The sequence below is a fragment of the Hippichthys cyanospilos genome, chromosome 13 (genome assembly GCF_059441005.1).
Source record: "Hippichthys cyanospilos isolate Australia breed blue-spotted pipefish chromosome 13, RoL_Hcya_1.0, whole genome shotgun sequence".
In the NCBI taxonomy this organism is placed as follows: Eukaryota; Metazoa; Chordata; class Actinopteri; order Syngnathiformes; family Syngnathidae; genus Hippichthys; species Hippichthys cyanospilos.
This window is the reverse complement of record NC_142381.1, coordinates 13,522,723-13,539,210: the sequence shown is the minus strand read 5'-3', so window position 1 is coordinate 13,539,210 and position 16,488 is coordinate 13,522,723. Positions and strand designations below refer to the sequence as shown.

At 39.8% G+C, this 16,488-nt stretch overlaps 1 protein-coding gene across 1 annotated transcript; it reads right to left on the bottom strand.

Moving 5' to 3' along the window:
• Positions 1–102: 102 nt before the first annotated feature.
• On the bottom strand, positions 103–15,380 carry csf1ra (colony stimulating factor 1 receptor, a). The gene is made up of 21 exons (XM_088431031.1): positions 15,279–15,380; positions 13,345–13,632; positions 12,977–13,264; positions 12,758–12,894; positions 12,527–12,692; positions 12,249–12,450; positions 10,612–10,727; positions 10,411–10,522; positions 9,194–9,393; positions 8,815–8,906; positions 8,008–8,134; positions 7,026–7,130; positions 6,803–6,913; positions 6,537–6,699; positions 5,514–5,596; positions 5,326–5,429; positions 4,838–4,960; positions 4,650–4,761; positions 3,411–3,510; positions 2,508–2,619; positions 103–1,707 (listed from the first exon to the last, which is right to left on the bottom strand). The coding sequence occupies exons 1-21, from the start codon at positions 15,328–15,330 to the stop codon at positions 1,519–1,521; spliced, it is 2,982 nt and encodes a 993-aa protein (XP_088287157.1). The 5' UTR covers positions 15,331–15,380; the 3' UTR covers positions 103–1,518.
• Between the last annotated feature and the right edge of the window lie 1,108 nt (positions 15,381–16,488).

The window sequence follows — 16,488 nt, the reverse complement described above, 5'->3', positions numbered from 1 at the left end:
TTTGTTTATTTAAAAGCATTTATAATAAAGAAGAGCGTGTTTCTTAAGTGTTTTTTTTTTCAGAGATATATATATATATTCTAAGGTGGAGGTTAAAAAAAACGGCCATGTGTTCAGTTTTAAAAAGAATACATTTCATTATCGTCCAAAAAACGACCCTGTAATTTTTTTTACAGACGAGCAAGTTTTTTTTTTTTTTTTTAACTAGGTACTCAGGTGAAAAAAAAACTGGTTTACGGAAAAAGATGTGAGGTGCCACCTCAAATTAAAAAAAAAAAAAAGAGTCAACTTTTAGTGGACGGCGGGCGCCGTCTGGTTAAGTCTGGAGGCTCTAAATGATCTCTATGGTGACACCATAAATTGTTTTTATTACAGCACAAACAAAAAGTGTTTGCCTCCAATTTTTTGCGTGAGTTGGTGGCCGAGTCATGTAGGTGACTCAAAGGCATTGCCTCATTCGGTTGCATATTCTGTTCTGAAGGGTGAAAGCCACATAAAAACAAAACGATAGTGACGTTTGTAGAAGCAAGATTATTTCAATGAAAACCACACAAAATGCAATCTGATTGCCTCTGAGGATATTTGAGTTTTGTAGCGCACTAGTGAAAACACATTAAAAAGTAAATCCGAGGACAAACTTCACAATGGAGTTTCATTGTAAAGCTTTTATTATAATCAAAGATTGTCTCGCTTGTACAAAACCACACATCTTGTGAATATGAGCTTGTACAATCTCTTAAATGCTAAAAAGGAGCTACTTCTTGATATACATCAGGAGATAAACTGTATATTTACAGTACATGATCAGAAATCTCACTCATTTGCTGTACATGCGAGCATGTTGCACATCTATCACAGCTTATGTTGCTTCATAGTTGGCAGTGTAGGCTGACTGCTACATGTGTTTCCATAGTCAAGATTATATGAAACTTTAGAAGAAAACGCACAAAATAAAGTCGTAAAAATTCTCCAGAAACATTCACATTGTCAAGCATAAAACTATTCATCTAGTTGATCTCAAACCCGTTGGTTGCCATGACACTTTTGGAAGTCTTGTATCCTGTAAGGTCCTGAACCTGTGGAGAATGGATTGGATTTAAGTAGGGCCGTCACATGTTGCCAACAAGCCACGGTTTTTGTAATGGTGTCACAAGAGCTCCGGCTATGACCAAAGTGCGGAGGGTAAAAACAACGTTGTCATTCTTTGCTTCCTTCACAGTCCATTCGGCACGCAGTAGAAAAAAAAAACAAAAAACAAAAAAAACCAAGAACAAATAATAAACACTCAGGTCACTTTCTGAACAAGTTGGCATTTGTTTGCCTTCCGCCGCCTACGTGAGGACATCGCGGAATGAAAAACAGATACAAAATTATTATTGGAACTCTGGATTAATTCATTTCCTACACTAAAAACAGTCCGTGAGAAAGCGTCGATGCTTCTTTGCTGCACTCATGTCTTTTGAGTTGATTGACGAGCGGAAGTCACAGAAAACGCTTTCCTCCGTTCGTCAAGGATTTTCAACAAAACTGATAGTTGTTGGTCTTCATCAAATGCTGCTCCTCCTCTTGGGGGTCACAAGACTGCTCACGGGGGTGGTTGCAGCATTTCGCCGGGTCACGCTCTACGCACTCTTCGGCCACCGTGACCTGCTGTCCCTGCTCTGGTTGCTCCGGCTGCTGCTGATGCTGCACGTTCTGGTAAATCAGCTGTTGGGACCCAGCAGAATTTAGGTGGCCAATATGCAAAGAAAAAAAACAACAAAGAAACTGTCACTTATTTATAATGTGCTGTGTGTCTCTATTAGTTATCAATGATGTAAAACAGGGGTGTCAAACATAAAGCCAGTGGTCCAGATCCGCCCCACATGGAGGTTTAATTCAGCCAGAAATATGTTTTTGTGATTTAAAATAATGAACAGGACCAAACCCTTTAGTTCGTGGTACATAAAAAATTGGCAAAAATGGTTACTTTTGCAAGCAATGGTCAGTTGAGCACAGATGATGTGTGAAATAGCTAAATATATACACAGAAAGTACAACACTTCATTAGCATTCACGACACATCATGACTTCTTCGTGTTTCAACTTCTTCTGTCCTGCCTGTCATTACATAGTGCCACCCGGTGTCCAAAATGAGACACTTCAGCAGCATTTTATTCTGCTCCTTTTTTTTGCACTTCCTTGTACTCCTCGAAAAGAAGTTGTACAACCGCGTATTTTGATAGGGGCATTTTTCTTCTGCTTGATATTTGTTCATCGTGTTTATTTACTTATTTTTAGCTTATGTGTTTGATAGAAAATATGTATTTCATAAGGAAAAATGTTAGATAAGGCGGTGGAGCAGTGACTAGCACGTCCGCCTCGCAGTTAAAGGCTCCAGAGTTCAAATCCTGCTACCTCCAGCCTTCCTGTGGTGCTTTTACACTGATTGGAAAACCAATGCTTTAAGCAGTCAACCTCATGAGGAAATGTGCAGTGTTTCGGCAAAAAACAGAAGTTCAGCTCACCTGTTCATGTTCCTTTTGTTCTCCGAGCTGTCGTTGTATCATCCGACTGATGTTGCTGAAAGTTGGACGCTTGGTAGGTTCCAGATTCCAGCACATTTTCATAATCTCGTATCTGGAGAGTGGAAAGAGGAATTTTTTAATTATCATCGCATTTTTAGGTGTCTCTCTCTCTCTCTCTCTCTCTCTCTCTCTACATATATATATATATATATATATATATATATATATATATATATATATATATATATATATATATATATATATATATATATATATATATATATATATTTTTTTTTTTTTTTTTTTTTTAAATTTAGGGTGCCAAATGTCACTTTGGATCAAAATGTACTTGAAGATAACAGTATGTAAGGGTTAAAGCGGTAACGATAATAAGGGGAACTACAAGGAAGTGTTTACATGCCAGGACAAGAGAGACTTGTTCCCTGCCTGAGTCTGTTTTTCGTTGCCGTGAAATAACAGTTCCATGGCTTACCAGCATGGCGATCATGTGGCTAACAGGCAGAACTGAGGCCTGACTCACACACGAACAACAGAGGATTGAGAACTCACTCACATTCACCCCGCACCGTTTCCACAGAACGTTTATTCCGGGGTGGTGTGACAGCCGCGGCAAAAAACAGTACACATTCACACTCACACTGCATACACGAACGAGGAAAAAACAAATCCGTATTTTCGGATGCCTGCTTTAGCTCAATCTGCCCACCAATCATCCTCTGACATTCTTATCTACTTTCAAGCTATTGACACAGCAATCTATCATTCACCATCCAATCATGTATATCCATCATAGGGTCTTGTTTGCCACAACCTGTCTACAGAAATCATTACCCTGAGCAGCCAATTGCAAGATATACAGTACGCAAAGGTAGCAAATCTTACATTTCAGTCGGGGCAAAGTCTGGCTGACTCATCTGATAGCCTCGCTTGACCATCTTGTAGAACCTGGAGTCCACAGCCATGCTGGGGTAAGGGCTCTTACCTGATGGGGCACAAACACATTCAAATAAACATAACGGAATGCTGTTAACGTAAACGGATACGCGTGGGTGTGAATATAATGTTGAAACTGTCAGTGTGATGTGAAAAAAAAACAATAACAAAACAAAACAAAAAACAGCCCTGCCTGTTGCATGAGTTTGATTAACAAATCGCTGTAACCAAGGAAATTTCTGTTCTTCATGTATGTTTACCACCCATTTTCGATTTTGAATTGATTGTGCAGTTCAAAAACATTTCTATGATTTAATATTTCTAACTGGTAACATTTTTAGTGTGAAGACTATCCATTTTGACTAAATTATGCAGAAATGTCTAAAGCTAGCTTCTTTCCAATGCTATTACTAGCCTGGCATTTTGGATAATGATGCGTATTCAAGCCGCATTCCTTCTTCCCGTGTATGTTCATCACGAATGTCTTATTTTTAATTTATTACAATATAAAAACATGTAGAATATTTAAAATTTCTAACGTAACATTTAGTGTTACAGAAATTATTCATTTTTAATAAGTCATGCTAGAACCATAGCAGCCGTGTCTAATGTTAGCTTCTTTACAGCATTAATGCTAGCTTAGCATTAAGGAATATGATGCAGAGTTAGGTGATTTCTGCTGTCCATGTATGTTTAGCATTAATTTTTGCGTCTTTACAATGCTAATGCTATCTTACATTTTGAAAATATGATGTGGACTTAGCAGCATTTTTGCAATTGATTGCATGTTTAATTTTTTTTATTCCACTCCATTTCAAAAGTCATGGTCAAAATGTAGCAACCGTGGCTAACGTCAGCTCTTTACAGTCCTGATCCTAGCTTAGTATTGCTAGCAGTGCTGTTTATGTAAAGCTTGACAGTATTCTCTGTGATGACCAAGAATATCAGTATCTTAATATACACACTTTATATTGATTGTCCAGTACATTTTATTTTAAAGAGAGTATACAGTATTTGGTCTCAGTCAAAAAAAGAGGTCAACTATTTTGAGTAAATCCAAATTTTACTCTAGTTAGACTGAGACCAAAGTGAATCCTTGATCAGGCGTCTGAGACTTCATATGTCTACTGAAGTTGAGAATGAGAGTACTTTTGCCAGTTCTGGTATGTGTTGCATGAGTCTTCTCACCCAAAGAGAATATCTCCCACAGGAGGATTCCGTAGGACCAGACGTCGCTTTGGACGGTGTATACACAGTCGAAAATGCTCTCTGGAGCCATCCACTTCACTGGCAAACGGGCCTTCAAGCAGACATAACACTCAATCCATGAAACAAGTGTGCAGCAGTAACAACGCGGTTTACAAAAGTGCGCTTACGTTGCCTTTAACCACGTAGTTGGAATCGTTCATGATGTCCCGTGCCAGGCCAAAATCACAAATCTTGGCTACTCTGTGGTCCGTCAGAAGGACGTTTCGCGCCGCAACATCTCTGTGAATACACTGTAAACAAGAAGCATGGATGATCGATTAAAACAACCGTGCAAATAGACAATAGTGCTAATATGATTACAATGTGTCAAATTGTACAAGTTAATGTGCGGGAAGTGTACTTCAAGGCTTAAAAAATTTCCTTTGGTCATTGTAGTTCACATTGAAAGATTGCACAAAGAATTGAGAGGAATCAATTATTTCAGGTGATAAGTACTAAAGTAACAGTGTAACCTGCTTCTTTCTCCACAGCCTCGATTCAAACAGCGAACCCTTGACATTGCATCAAATGTTTTCCCACCTCCAAGATATCTTTTAGAAGACTCGGATTGCACTTTACACAACTGGATAATTATAGCAGTGCCAAAAACACTCACATTTTTGGCAGCCAAAAAGTCTAAGCCTTGAGCCACTTGATAGGAAAACCTCAACATGTCATCCAAGTCCAACGGCCATTCTCCAGTCTCCTCGCACACAGCGTCTAGGCATGTGTCCCCATCATGTTAGCAAGACAATGACGCTCTGTTTGTTTCAAGAAGATAGCTCAAATGTGTGACAATGTTACTTTGTAATGGCTCGCTGTTTGGCAGCTGACACGGTCTCATCTCCAAGTAGCTGCTCGACGACGCGCTGGAGATCCCGCTGTCGCTGTCGGATGAAACGGTCATGAGGTAAAACAATTTGTGATGTCAAAATAAAAGATTCATTCATTGAAGTCATAGTTAAAGTGTCTTTAAGTGGCGGTAATCAAATATTTTCATGTTGCTTTCTGTATGATCTTTGGATCAGTTTTAATGCAGGCCTGTGGCTTTAGTTGTTGGCGGTTGGAAAACAAACAATCACCCCCTGACGTGGACACTAATTGGGTGTCATTGTGTTTGGCAAGTGAAGGAGCAGAAGGAAGGCGTTAAAATGGAAGAGTGGTAGTGAGTGGAAAATGTAACTTTAAAAAAAAACACGCCGACGGCACCTTTGATCAAGGTAGAGTAATATGCATCCTTTGTAAGGAGCCTGCTTACCACAGAAGCAGCTCAGGTGTAGCCTACCGCATCAATGCAAAGCTCCCAGAAGGGACTGCAGCCACAGCTAATGATAGCAACAAAGACACTAATGTACATAGCAAGCCGTAGCAAATCTCTTTGCCAAACTAAGCTCCAGGATGCACTATGTTTAAGCAAGTCTGCCATGGACAGGGTGAACAATGTTTTATTTTTGTGTTTTTGTTTAAAAATAAAATCTTATTCGGTCATTGACAAAAGAAAATGGCATCATTCCTTTCGAGACTTTGGGCTAGTCTCAAGTACAGCAGAAGGTAAATGGTTAAACTTGTGTCTGTTGAAATTTATTAAAGAAAATAAATGACTGAAAATGACTTTTTGTTGTTTATCGATTTTTTGATCTTCCACAATAATACAATGTGTTTGAATTAAAGTAAATATGGTTGAAGGTTTTTCCTAGGGATCTTTATGTGTAATTAACTAGATCAACTAATTACAGATGTAAATGAAATCATCTGTAATTTTTTATTCTCTTGACAGCACTAAAAACAATAACAATATCATTGCAGTCAATGTACTTGGTGGCCTACCTTCTAATGAAATGTTTCTGGTTGCAGATGTTCTTATAGTCGTTGGAGTTCTCCGTTACGACGGGCATGTTCATAACATAGCTCATAAAAGTTTCTGCCTTCTGGCGGAGGAAGTTCAGTAAATCCCCGAGGCTGCAGTACTCTGTGATTACAAGAACGGGTCCTGAGGAGAAACAGCGCCATGTTAAGAACATGTCAGTTCAAACATGTACTTGGTCTACAGAACATGCATTTGTATTAGGTGATTGGCTTGGGACTCATGTTACCGCCATAGGTGCAGGCCCCCAGGAGGTTGACAATGTTTTTGTGATGTCCTAAATGACTGAGGATCTTCAGCTCTGACATCAGTGCTTCCCTCTCATCGGAATGGGCGCTGGCTTCAAAGAGAGACACAAAAACTGGCATCAGTCCGCCATTGCTAATTCATCTTGTGAAAATATTGATTACGTTGTTAATCTTGTTTTCTGGAGCAACAATTCACAGTCACACCTTTTAACATTTTCACAGCCACACGCATCACGTTATCTTGCTCTCCCAGACCAATGGCTGTGGCCTCCACCACTTTCCCAAAAGCTCCGGCACCCAAGATCTTTCCTGCAAAGTTGGAGCTGACGTCATGACTTTTGAAACATTTCAAACCTTTGTCATTTTGCTCATGACTGAAAGTTTGGTCTGAGAATCATGAGCTAATACTTCTCTGACACTGAACATTAAAACGACAAGAATACCTTGTTCAATAGTTTTTGTTGTCCCTCATTTTACTAATCTGTACCCTCAATTCACAATTTTTTTCCCCATAATGTATTAATATGTAGCCCCAGGATATTAACCTGTAATCTCAGTTAGCTGATTTGCACTCTCAATTTAACAAACAGCTAGCATTCAGGAGTAAACACGGCCATATATAACAACATAATGAGAAATTGATTTAGTCTTGTCAGTTCCACGGCCATGGCCATGTTTATTACCGATCATTAGCTCTTTGCTAAAATGAGGGGACCGATCAGTAAAATTAGGGTACAAATCAGCAGTTTGACTATACACATTAGTAAATTGAGGGAATATGTTTGTTAAACGAGGTTACAGATATGTAAACTGAGGATACAGATTAATAAATCAAGGGAACACATTTGTAAAGTGAGTAAAATAAGGGCACCGATTTGTAAACTGAGGGAACAGATGAGTAAACTGAGGTAAAAGATTAATTATCCGAGGGGGCAGATTAATCAATTGATGGAAGATATTAATAAATTAAAGGAACAGATGAATCAACTAAGTTAATTAGTCAACTGAGGGTACAAATTAATCAATTGAGGGAACAGATTAGTAAAGTGAGGGCACAGATCAGTAAATTGAGGGAACAGATGAGTAAATTGCAGGTACAGGTTAGTAAATTGAGGGAACAGAGGGGCAAATATTTTTTTGGTCCAACCCTGGCACCAGAGGGGCTCTGTAAAACCATGCTACAAACCTAGTTTGAGTTTGTCCCGTGGGAACTCCCATTTCTCATTATAGGGCAACTGCGTGGGGTCAACAAAGGTGTAGTTGTTTCCATCTCTTGCCTCAATGATCTTCCAACGGATCTCATACCTTGGTTTCTATTTCGGAGAGGAAGAAAAAGAGTACTTTTTAAACAAGCCTTGGTTGTGTTTAAAGAGCTCGTTGGATTAGTTGTAAATATAGTGATTATACATTAGGTACAAGCTATAATTAATAATCAAGATAGTAATCGAACATTTGATACAATCAATACGGTATAATTAATGCACTGAGAAGGTACATATTGTTTTCTAGAGGGAATGCTTTTCTGTAAGAAGGATGACGCAAGAAAGGATGCAGTCTATGCAGTCTCACACTTCATTAAGGAAGGGCCAGCTCAAATCGGCGTCGCTGAACGCGAACCGCAAACAGGAGCCACTTGAAGTGTGATTTGCAACAGGAAATGCTCAACTTGTGATTTATAGAAATGTCTTGCAGAATGTCTTGCTCCACAGAATGTGTTGTTTAATTTTCCAATTTGTTTCACACTTTTGTCTCACACATAGATGAACAAATACGATTTGCACTTATTGAAACCTTAATGTAACCTAGGGAGCTCTGAACCAAATTAAAAGAGAAGGTTCGGAGAGACTGTTTTAGAACGCAGCAGAATTGTATTTGTGCAGTCCTTCTCCGTTCTCCTCATGCATGAGCTGGCAATAGAATGCCTTTTCTTCTTTCTTGCGTTTAGTTTCTCACAAATGTCTCACAGAAGAACCTGACAGGGCTTAATTTTTACCTGCTTGTATTTGTAAAACAGAAACAGCAGAAGCAGAAGGAAGATGGAGAGAATTCCTGCAGATCCGGTCAAAGTGGAGGTGAAGAGTTTGTCTGCAAAACCGAAGAAAGATCAGTTCGTCGTGGTGACGCAACATGTTACAAAAGCCAGTTCTTTGAATTGGAAGCTGTAGAAAATGTGCTTAAATTTGCATTAACTATGAGAATGGGTCTTTAGAGTCACAAACAGATAACATTAGCGTCTAAAGTAAGCAGATGACTGCAAGGGAAAAAAAACCTGAAATTTTCATGCCAAACATCAAATGCGGTTTGTGTCACATCCTTGTGACTCAGCAAAAGAAAATCACAAGCTCCTAACGGTACTTATGTTGGGTATTCACCAGAAACTTCCATAGCAAATGTGTCGCTGCTGACTCCGACGAGGTTAAAGGCCACACACTCCACCGTCATCCTCCGGCTGGATGGTCCTACCGTCAGAATGCTCTCCACTGACACCGCCCCGTACTCTTCCCTCTGGAGCTCCACTGTCTGAGCTGGCAGGGGGGTGGCCAGCTGCAGCCCAGTATTGCTTTCGTTGCACCTGGCTCAATGCAAAAAGATGCCGATTTAGATTGTGGCGAGATTTTGTAGCGAGGCACCTGGAGAGGGAAGTGTAGCTGTGGAGAAGTCTAAATGAGTGCATTTCATTTTGTCACAAAGATAAATTCCTGTGTGTTTGTTTTGAAGTCATCAAAAGACAATTAATAGAACATTTGCAGATTACATAATACAATAAAGAAAACACACTCAATTGCAATTTTGCTCTGAGCACCAGATGTCTTCTGGATTTTGGGCTGAATCTGTTCCATCCGTCTTAGACTTTATTCTGCCCATGAATTGTCATGGAAACAAATTTACTCCATATACCTACATATCAAATTTGGTCAAAGTTTTGCTCAAAAATAGTCGCTGAAATTTGTGTTCAGCCCATCCAATGCAGTTCAAATCTTGTGGAAAATTTGTTGAAAATGAATTTGTATTGCATTCATGCAAGGAGGTTCAAATTTAGTCCAAAAAGAGGAGCTTATACTTTGGTTATTAAATTTAGTCCTAAAGTACTGTAGTCCTTTAAAATTGGAGTGTATTTAATCTATCCAATGTGCTCCAAATTTTGCTCAAAATTAGTTCTTGAAATTTGTGTGATGTTTTGTCCGGATAATAATGGATGGATAGATGGATGGCAGCTCAGCCCATCCAATGTAGTTCAAATTGTGTCCAAAAATAATTGAAAATGAAGTTTTGTACAGTTCAAGTACGGTTCAAATTTACTTGAAAATGTGTTCATTTATCCTATTTAGGAGAGTCCTTCTCATTTCTTCCAGAAAGAATTGCAGGAATGAAATGAATTACTGACATAAGAATCATTTTGAGCTCAACAACAAATGGATCTTCTGGAGTACTTTAATATACTGTGTGCCTTGATAGTCCAGTGGGGACTGGGTTTTGATTTTTGAATTTCCTTTTCCTGGGTGGGATGTCTGCCATCCATGAAAGAATATTTGTTGTCTCACTAATATGAATAACAACACTTTGTTGTTCTCTCGGCAAGGAGACTCACGTGGGGCGTATTCCAAAACATTGGTACCAGATGATTCTAGGGGCGGGATAACCGAAGGACGTGCACGTCAAAGTGGTCACATTTTCCCATCTTACCACGGCAACCGGTCTCTCTGGCGTTGAGAAGAAAACATTGGCGATCGAAATGATGCAAAAAATCGGGACCGAGGAGTGTAACAAAAGCTCTGCAAATGTCACTTACGATACATCTGGACTTGGAATGTGATAGAAGCGTTGGCCAATTCACTCCTCGCGTTGAAAGTGTACTGGCCTTGCTCCAGAGAATTCATTCTCTTCAGTTGCAATGTTGCGTGGTATCTGATGAGCAGAAAAAGGAAGGGCAATTTCATTGTGACTACTTTAGAACTAGTGAGCTTCCACATCAGTATGGAACATGACTTCCTTTAACCCTCTCACGTTAAAATTAAGTTTCTTTTTTTCCCTAAACTTCTGAGTAAAAAAAAATGCTCATAAAATAACAGTTGAGGGATTCTCATTTCATTGTTGCAACTTTGCAGCGCCTGCTTGGGGAGGGCAAATATCATTTGGTTTTTAATTTGTTAAACATGCTGTACTGTATGTTTGTATTTTCTAATTAATTTGATAGAATTCTACTTAACATGAGGCCATTCCATGTCTATACTTCAGGAATGGACTAGATTCAGCCCTGGAGTGAACAGCAGCCAAATACCATCTCCACATTCAGAAACAAAATTGAGCAAACTGTTAGAATGCTCACCATTTTTTAAACGGTCAAAATGTTTGCTTCTAAAACATGTGTTTTGAAGTGAAATTATTTATTCAGTTCATATCATTGCATATTTAGAAAAGCTCTATAGTATATTTACAAAAATGTAGTTGTGGTGGCACGTCACGTCTAATCTCCTATTTAGTAATTCCAACTTCTAACTATTCCCACTACACCATGTTCAGACCATTCAAGCCATTTCATTCATCATTCAAATTCACAAAAATTTGTAAACGCAAAATTTTAAATACATTTACATATTCACTGGTTTCCACATAAATTGACTGATTCAAACCATGTCATCTTCAACATTTTCAGCTGATTCCAGTTCATTCCATGTCATTCATATTTTTCCATACGATGCCAAGTATTTCCACACTATTCCACATGCTTTAATGGTTTTCATTCAGCCTTTCAGCCTCCACATGCAATTCCTAATGAAAATATTCTCTCGTTTCAGTAATCATTTACTACACACATTTTTGTCCTATTGGCTTAAGTCTTTCGGTGCCAAGCGTTATCTAAAAAGCATTTCGAGCATTTTGACGCACCTTTTAAGGCCGACAGAATATTGCATTGTATGCCTATGTAGACATTGTTGATACTATATGAAAGACTGAATTCCATTGTTTACCTAAGAAAAGAAAGTAAGATTCTACCGTATGCCATTGTTTAGTAATGACTGTTTGAAAATAGGTCATTTGAGTGACACCAAGCTCTTTTGGACAAAATGAGGAAAGTCGATTTTTTGTGACACGTTTTTTTTTTGTAGCATCTGAAACATCTCAACAGTACTTTCCTTTCATAAAACATGAACAAAAACTGTAAAAATATATTTTTGGTGGCAAAATAACAGTTTGCGTATGTACATGACTACATTACAACAGTGTTCGATTGACAAAAGGGAGTTCTGGCCATGAGTGTATTACAAAAAAAAAAAAACTTCTTGTCACTGGCACATAACCTAAGTATTTTACCAGATGAAAATTCTCATCGTTGGCACTGAAAGAGTTAAAGCGCTTCTTCTCTAGCCCCCACATTTGTAAACCCTCCAAGAATAGATTTTTGTAAGCTATGATAATGGCATTCACCTGTTGTTGTACCGGATGAGCTTTTTCTCCTGTGTGGACGTACTGGGAGACGTTGGCGTTTGCCAACTGTGCTCCACAATGTGGGGGTAAGCCTCAATGAGCACCATGAGCTCCAGATCTTCTCCTTCATTCACCTCAATCGCAAGACCCTTGTGGGTCAGCTTTGGGGAGAGCTGGGGCAACAGTCGGATGTATGGCTTGTCTGCGTACACCACTCAGGACAATCACTATCTGGACGCCTCTTTTGTGAATCGCGACTGATAATTTGCGTAGCTTACCAACAACCAGCAAATATGTCGTCGAACTGTTCACTCCTGCTTCGTTGGTTCCGATGCAGGAAATGTTGCCCGTGTCTGCTAGGTCCACAGAAGGGATGGTGAGGATGCTCTGTATGTCCAGGCGGTTTTCTCCACTGGAGCGGACCCTTTCTTCTACGGAGGGTTTCTGAAGAGAACAGCGCGATGAGCTCGTAATTCTCGTCAAACCCCAAACAACTCCCCGATACTAACAGATTTGGTGGTGTATATCCAGGTAACATTATAGTTGAAGTTGGGATTGTGAGTGGTGCAGGAGATCTTCAGTTCTTCCCCAGTAATTCGTATGTATTCATCCGTATCCAAAAATACATACGGAGGGAAGCGAAGCTCTGTAAAAGGACAAAGCGATAGATTTAGTCCAAACAAGGCTCACTTGAAGGTTGACCTCTGTTGACTCGGCACTGGTCTCACTCTTGATGACGTTAATGGAGAAGGCTTTGGAGGTGCGCTCCACTCCGTTGACCTTTGCTGTGCATACGTAGTCGGCGTTGAAGCTGGGGTGCAGGCTGTGGATAAGAATACCACGGTGCCGGTAGACGGTGAAGTTCATCCCCGGCGGAACGCTGGTGCCGTTGTCCATACGGAGGCTTATGTCTGTGGCGCTTGGGTCAGTCAGGAGGCATGGGAGCAAGTAAAACTCGCCCTCTTTTTTCACCACCCTCAGCAAGTGGCTACTGGTCCAGAAGACACGGTTTGGATCTGGCGAAGGGAGAACAAAGGATCGGAGTCGTAAACAGCACTGACATAGGTGGAGAACTGACAAATGTGCCGGAGCTCACCTTTTACAAACATGTGAACCGATGAGGTCAGGTTATGATTCTGGGTGGCGCCTATGTAAAAGCACTTGTAGGTCCCGGTGAATTCGGCCGAGGGACGTGCCACCTTCAAAACGGAGATATTTCCTCTTCCCTTAGAAATGTAGCGTCTGTGTTTGGCCAGCCTTGGTTGCCAGTTCACAGGTGCATCACCCTCGCATCTAAGATCTAGAGGAGCGCCTGACTTGATCACCACCTCTGGACTTGACACCTTCTTTGAGTTGAGCCAGATTACCGGACGCCTCCACTCCACTAGCAATGAAGAAGGTCCATAATTCTTGTTATACAACTTTCAAATGATTATCTTAAATGTCGTTTTTTCCTGACTAGAAGGCACACAGGAGAATAACACAAAGTCTTCAAAGATGAACCGCTCTACTTTTGAAAATTATCATGTATGGGTCACACTGGTTTATTAAGAGCTTTACTGCTCAGGGAAAAAAAAAAAAAAACTGAACCCGATTATAACGCACACTCTTGATTTTTGAGAGAATGAACAGATTTCAAGAGTGAATTATAATCCGAAAAATATGGTAACTGTATGAAAACAGTTATGAGACAAGTCTAGTTTACCATATTTGGGTATTTAATAAATCGCGCTGCGATTCACAAAGCTTATTGACTGATTTAGTGAGTTTCCTCTTATACTGTATGTGCCCAGTGCATCTGACAGCTTGGTGACAGAAAGTAGACTAAGATTTAATCCAGGGATATCTCAAGGCCATTTTTTCAGAAACTAATATTGTAGCTTCAAGTGTCAGTCTATACTGTTCCTGTCGGAGTGTGTTAGAAAAATCTAATTGCAAAATGTGTTTCTCCTTTACTGCAATTAAAAATCATTATAAAATGTCCCCCCCCAAAAAAACACCTCCACTTTTGGTTGGCTTTGTGTAACTACGCTGGGCACTTACTTCCGAGGAAGAGGCAACAACATCACATCACGATGGTAATGGCGAGCTGCAATGACCAAATTCAAAATAAACACACCGACTAATACATGGAGATCAATCCAACGTTCGTAGAATGCTTTTATTTTGAACTTGGTCTTCGCAGCTGCAGTTGCCATCAGCTAGCTTTACTCTTCCTGGCAATTCAATTTGTTTTGCCATGACATTATATCTCTACCAACATGAACACACTGCCCATTAAAAAGAAAACAGAAAAGAGAAAACAGATGTGCATTAAACATTACTGCAAATATCAAAACAATGTAGGCTTTTGAAACATATATCAATACACTACTGACATATATCAAGAATACAATAAATCACAATAAACGATCCATCAAGTCACTCAAATTCACATTATCATTGAACAAACTTCGCTTTCATCTCTGAGTGATCTAGTGACCTTCCAGTGTCTTCCTGCCGCTGGATGTTAGACATGCCAATCAGCATTTAGACTTTAAAACATCCTGTGGGTCTTTCCCACTCAAACATTCTGTCCATTCAAACATTGACCCCCTCCGCCCCGCCCCTCCCCTCCCCTCCCGTCCCCTCATCCGCATGTTGTACAGTAATCCAAGCGGAAAGCGAAGCCAATTCTGTCAGTCAAATTTAACACAGCACAATAAATGCGTTTGTGTGCTGATGCTAATACATAAGTGTCCTCCCAAATCATGGTAGTTAATCACAAGAAGGACCCCGGGACAAATTCATTATTCTACCAGAAGACATCTTAATGGGAAAGAATCCCACAGAAATAACTATGATTGAATAGAAGGAAATGTGCATTAAATTTTACTTCGATAGCTATCAACAGTAGTGGATGAGTTCGTTTGTTCGCTGTCAGCGCAGCAAAAACTGATTTTGTCATATATAGCCGTCTCTGGCAGTAAAAGAGTTGATTGAAAAAAACAAGTCTGTAGGTCAAATAACTGATTTCATTTCCTGCCATACCTGCGGTGACAGAGACCACAAATCCCAGCAGCAGAGTGAGGAGCGACTTCATCTTGAAGGGACTCCAATGGAGGGCTTGGGTGTTGATGTACGTGAGTGCAACACAACACTCTTTTGAAGTCTGCAGCTTGCGAGAGAGACAAGACCACACCACAGGCAGTTGTGAGTCATCACCGTTCAACTTCTCTTTTGTTTGACCACAATGCTTTTTTCAAAAAGGAACTACTCAACAAATGCAAATGCAAAAAAAGAAATAAATGAAAATAGTCTTCCAGAAAACATAAAAAAAAATAGAATAAAATGCCTTTCCCGATTTCATTTTAGTTGGTTACGAGCTGTTGTTAGTGCATCTGGTAACCTTACTTTTGCAAAAGTGTAGCACCTATAACCAGGGATGCACATAACTGGTACGCAGGTACGCATGCCAGACAGAAATCACTGGTGAGTAACATTGCGAAAATTTTCGGTCATCTTTAATTTGACAAGTATAAAAAGAGCATGTGGATGTAGCGCAACTTATGGCTAACAAACAACTTAGTTGAGAAGCAATAGCTAGCAATAGCTTGAGACAAACTGCAGGAATAACGCAAGCTCCATCTGGTAGTTTTCACCTTTCCTTTCATGAAGTTAAGCACACGTGTCCCATGTCTTCCTATTTTGAGGATATTTGTTTGTTTACTGAAGCCGCTAGGACTGGCTTTCTGAGGTACGTATCATTCTCCTGAAGAAGATCGTTTGCGTTGTCACTTTACTTGTAAATTTACTTCTGACTTCCTTGGATTCATTAAACTAGGTCCCGAACGAACCGCTCAAATCATAATTGATGGAATTATTAAACTTCTCAAGGACACAGGTTGGCTGTGTCCACACACAGAAGCTGTGCGGCTAATGTGGGAGGAACACTGAGCAGGACATTGAGGAAGACTGTTTTAAATGAAAGAAAGGGTGCGTAGTAATGACTACTGTATGTCCTCGCTTTTATGTGAGTAACCCACGAGAAAAAATTATGTGCACCCCTGCCTATAACCTTCCTATAATGTGTGTTTCTTTAGACAGAGCTGGAGAGGCACGCATTTGTTCAGCTTTGCTAAAGCTAACACTGCTCTTCTGCTTAATGCTCTTATTTTGAAAGTCATTCAAAACAATTCTGATGCACTAAATAGCAGACACACAAACTTCATGGTTTGTTGCTGTCACAAAAGTATTGATT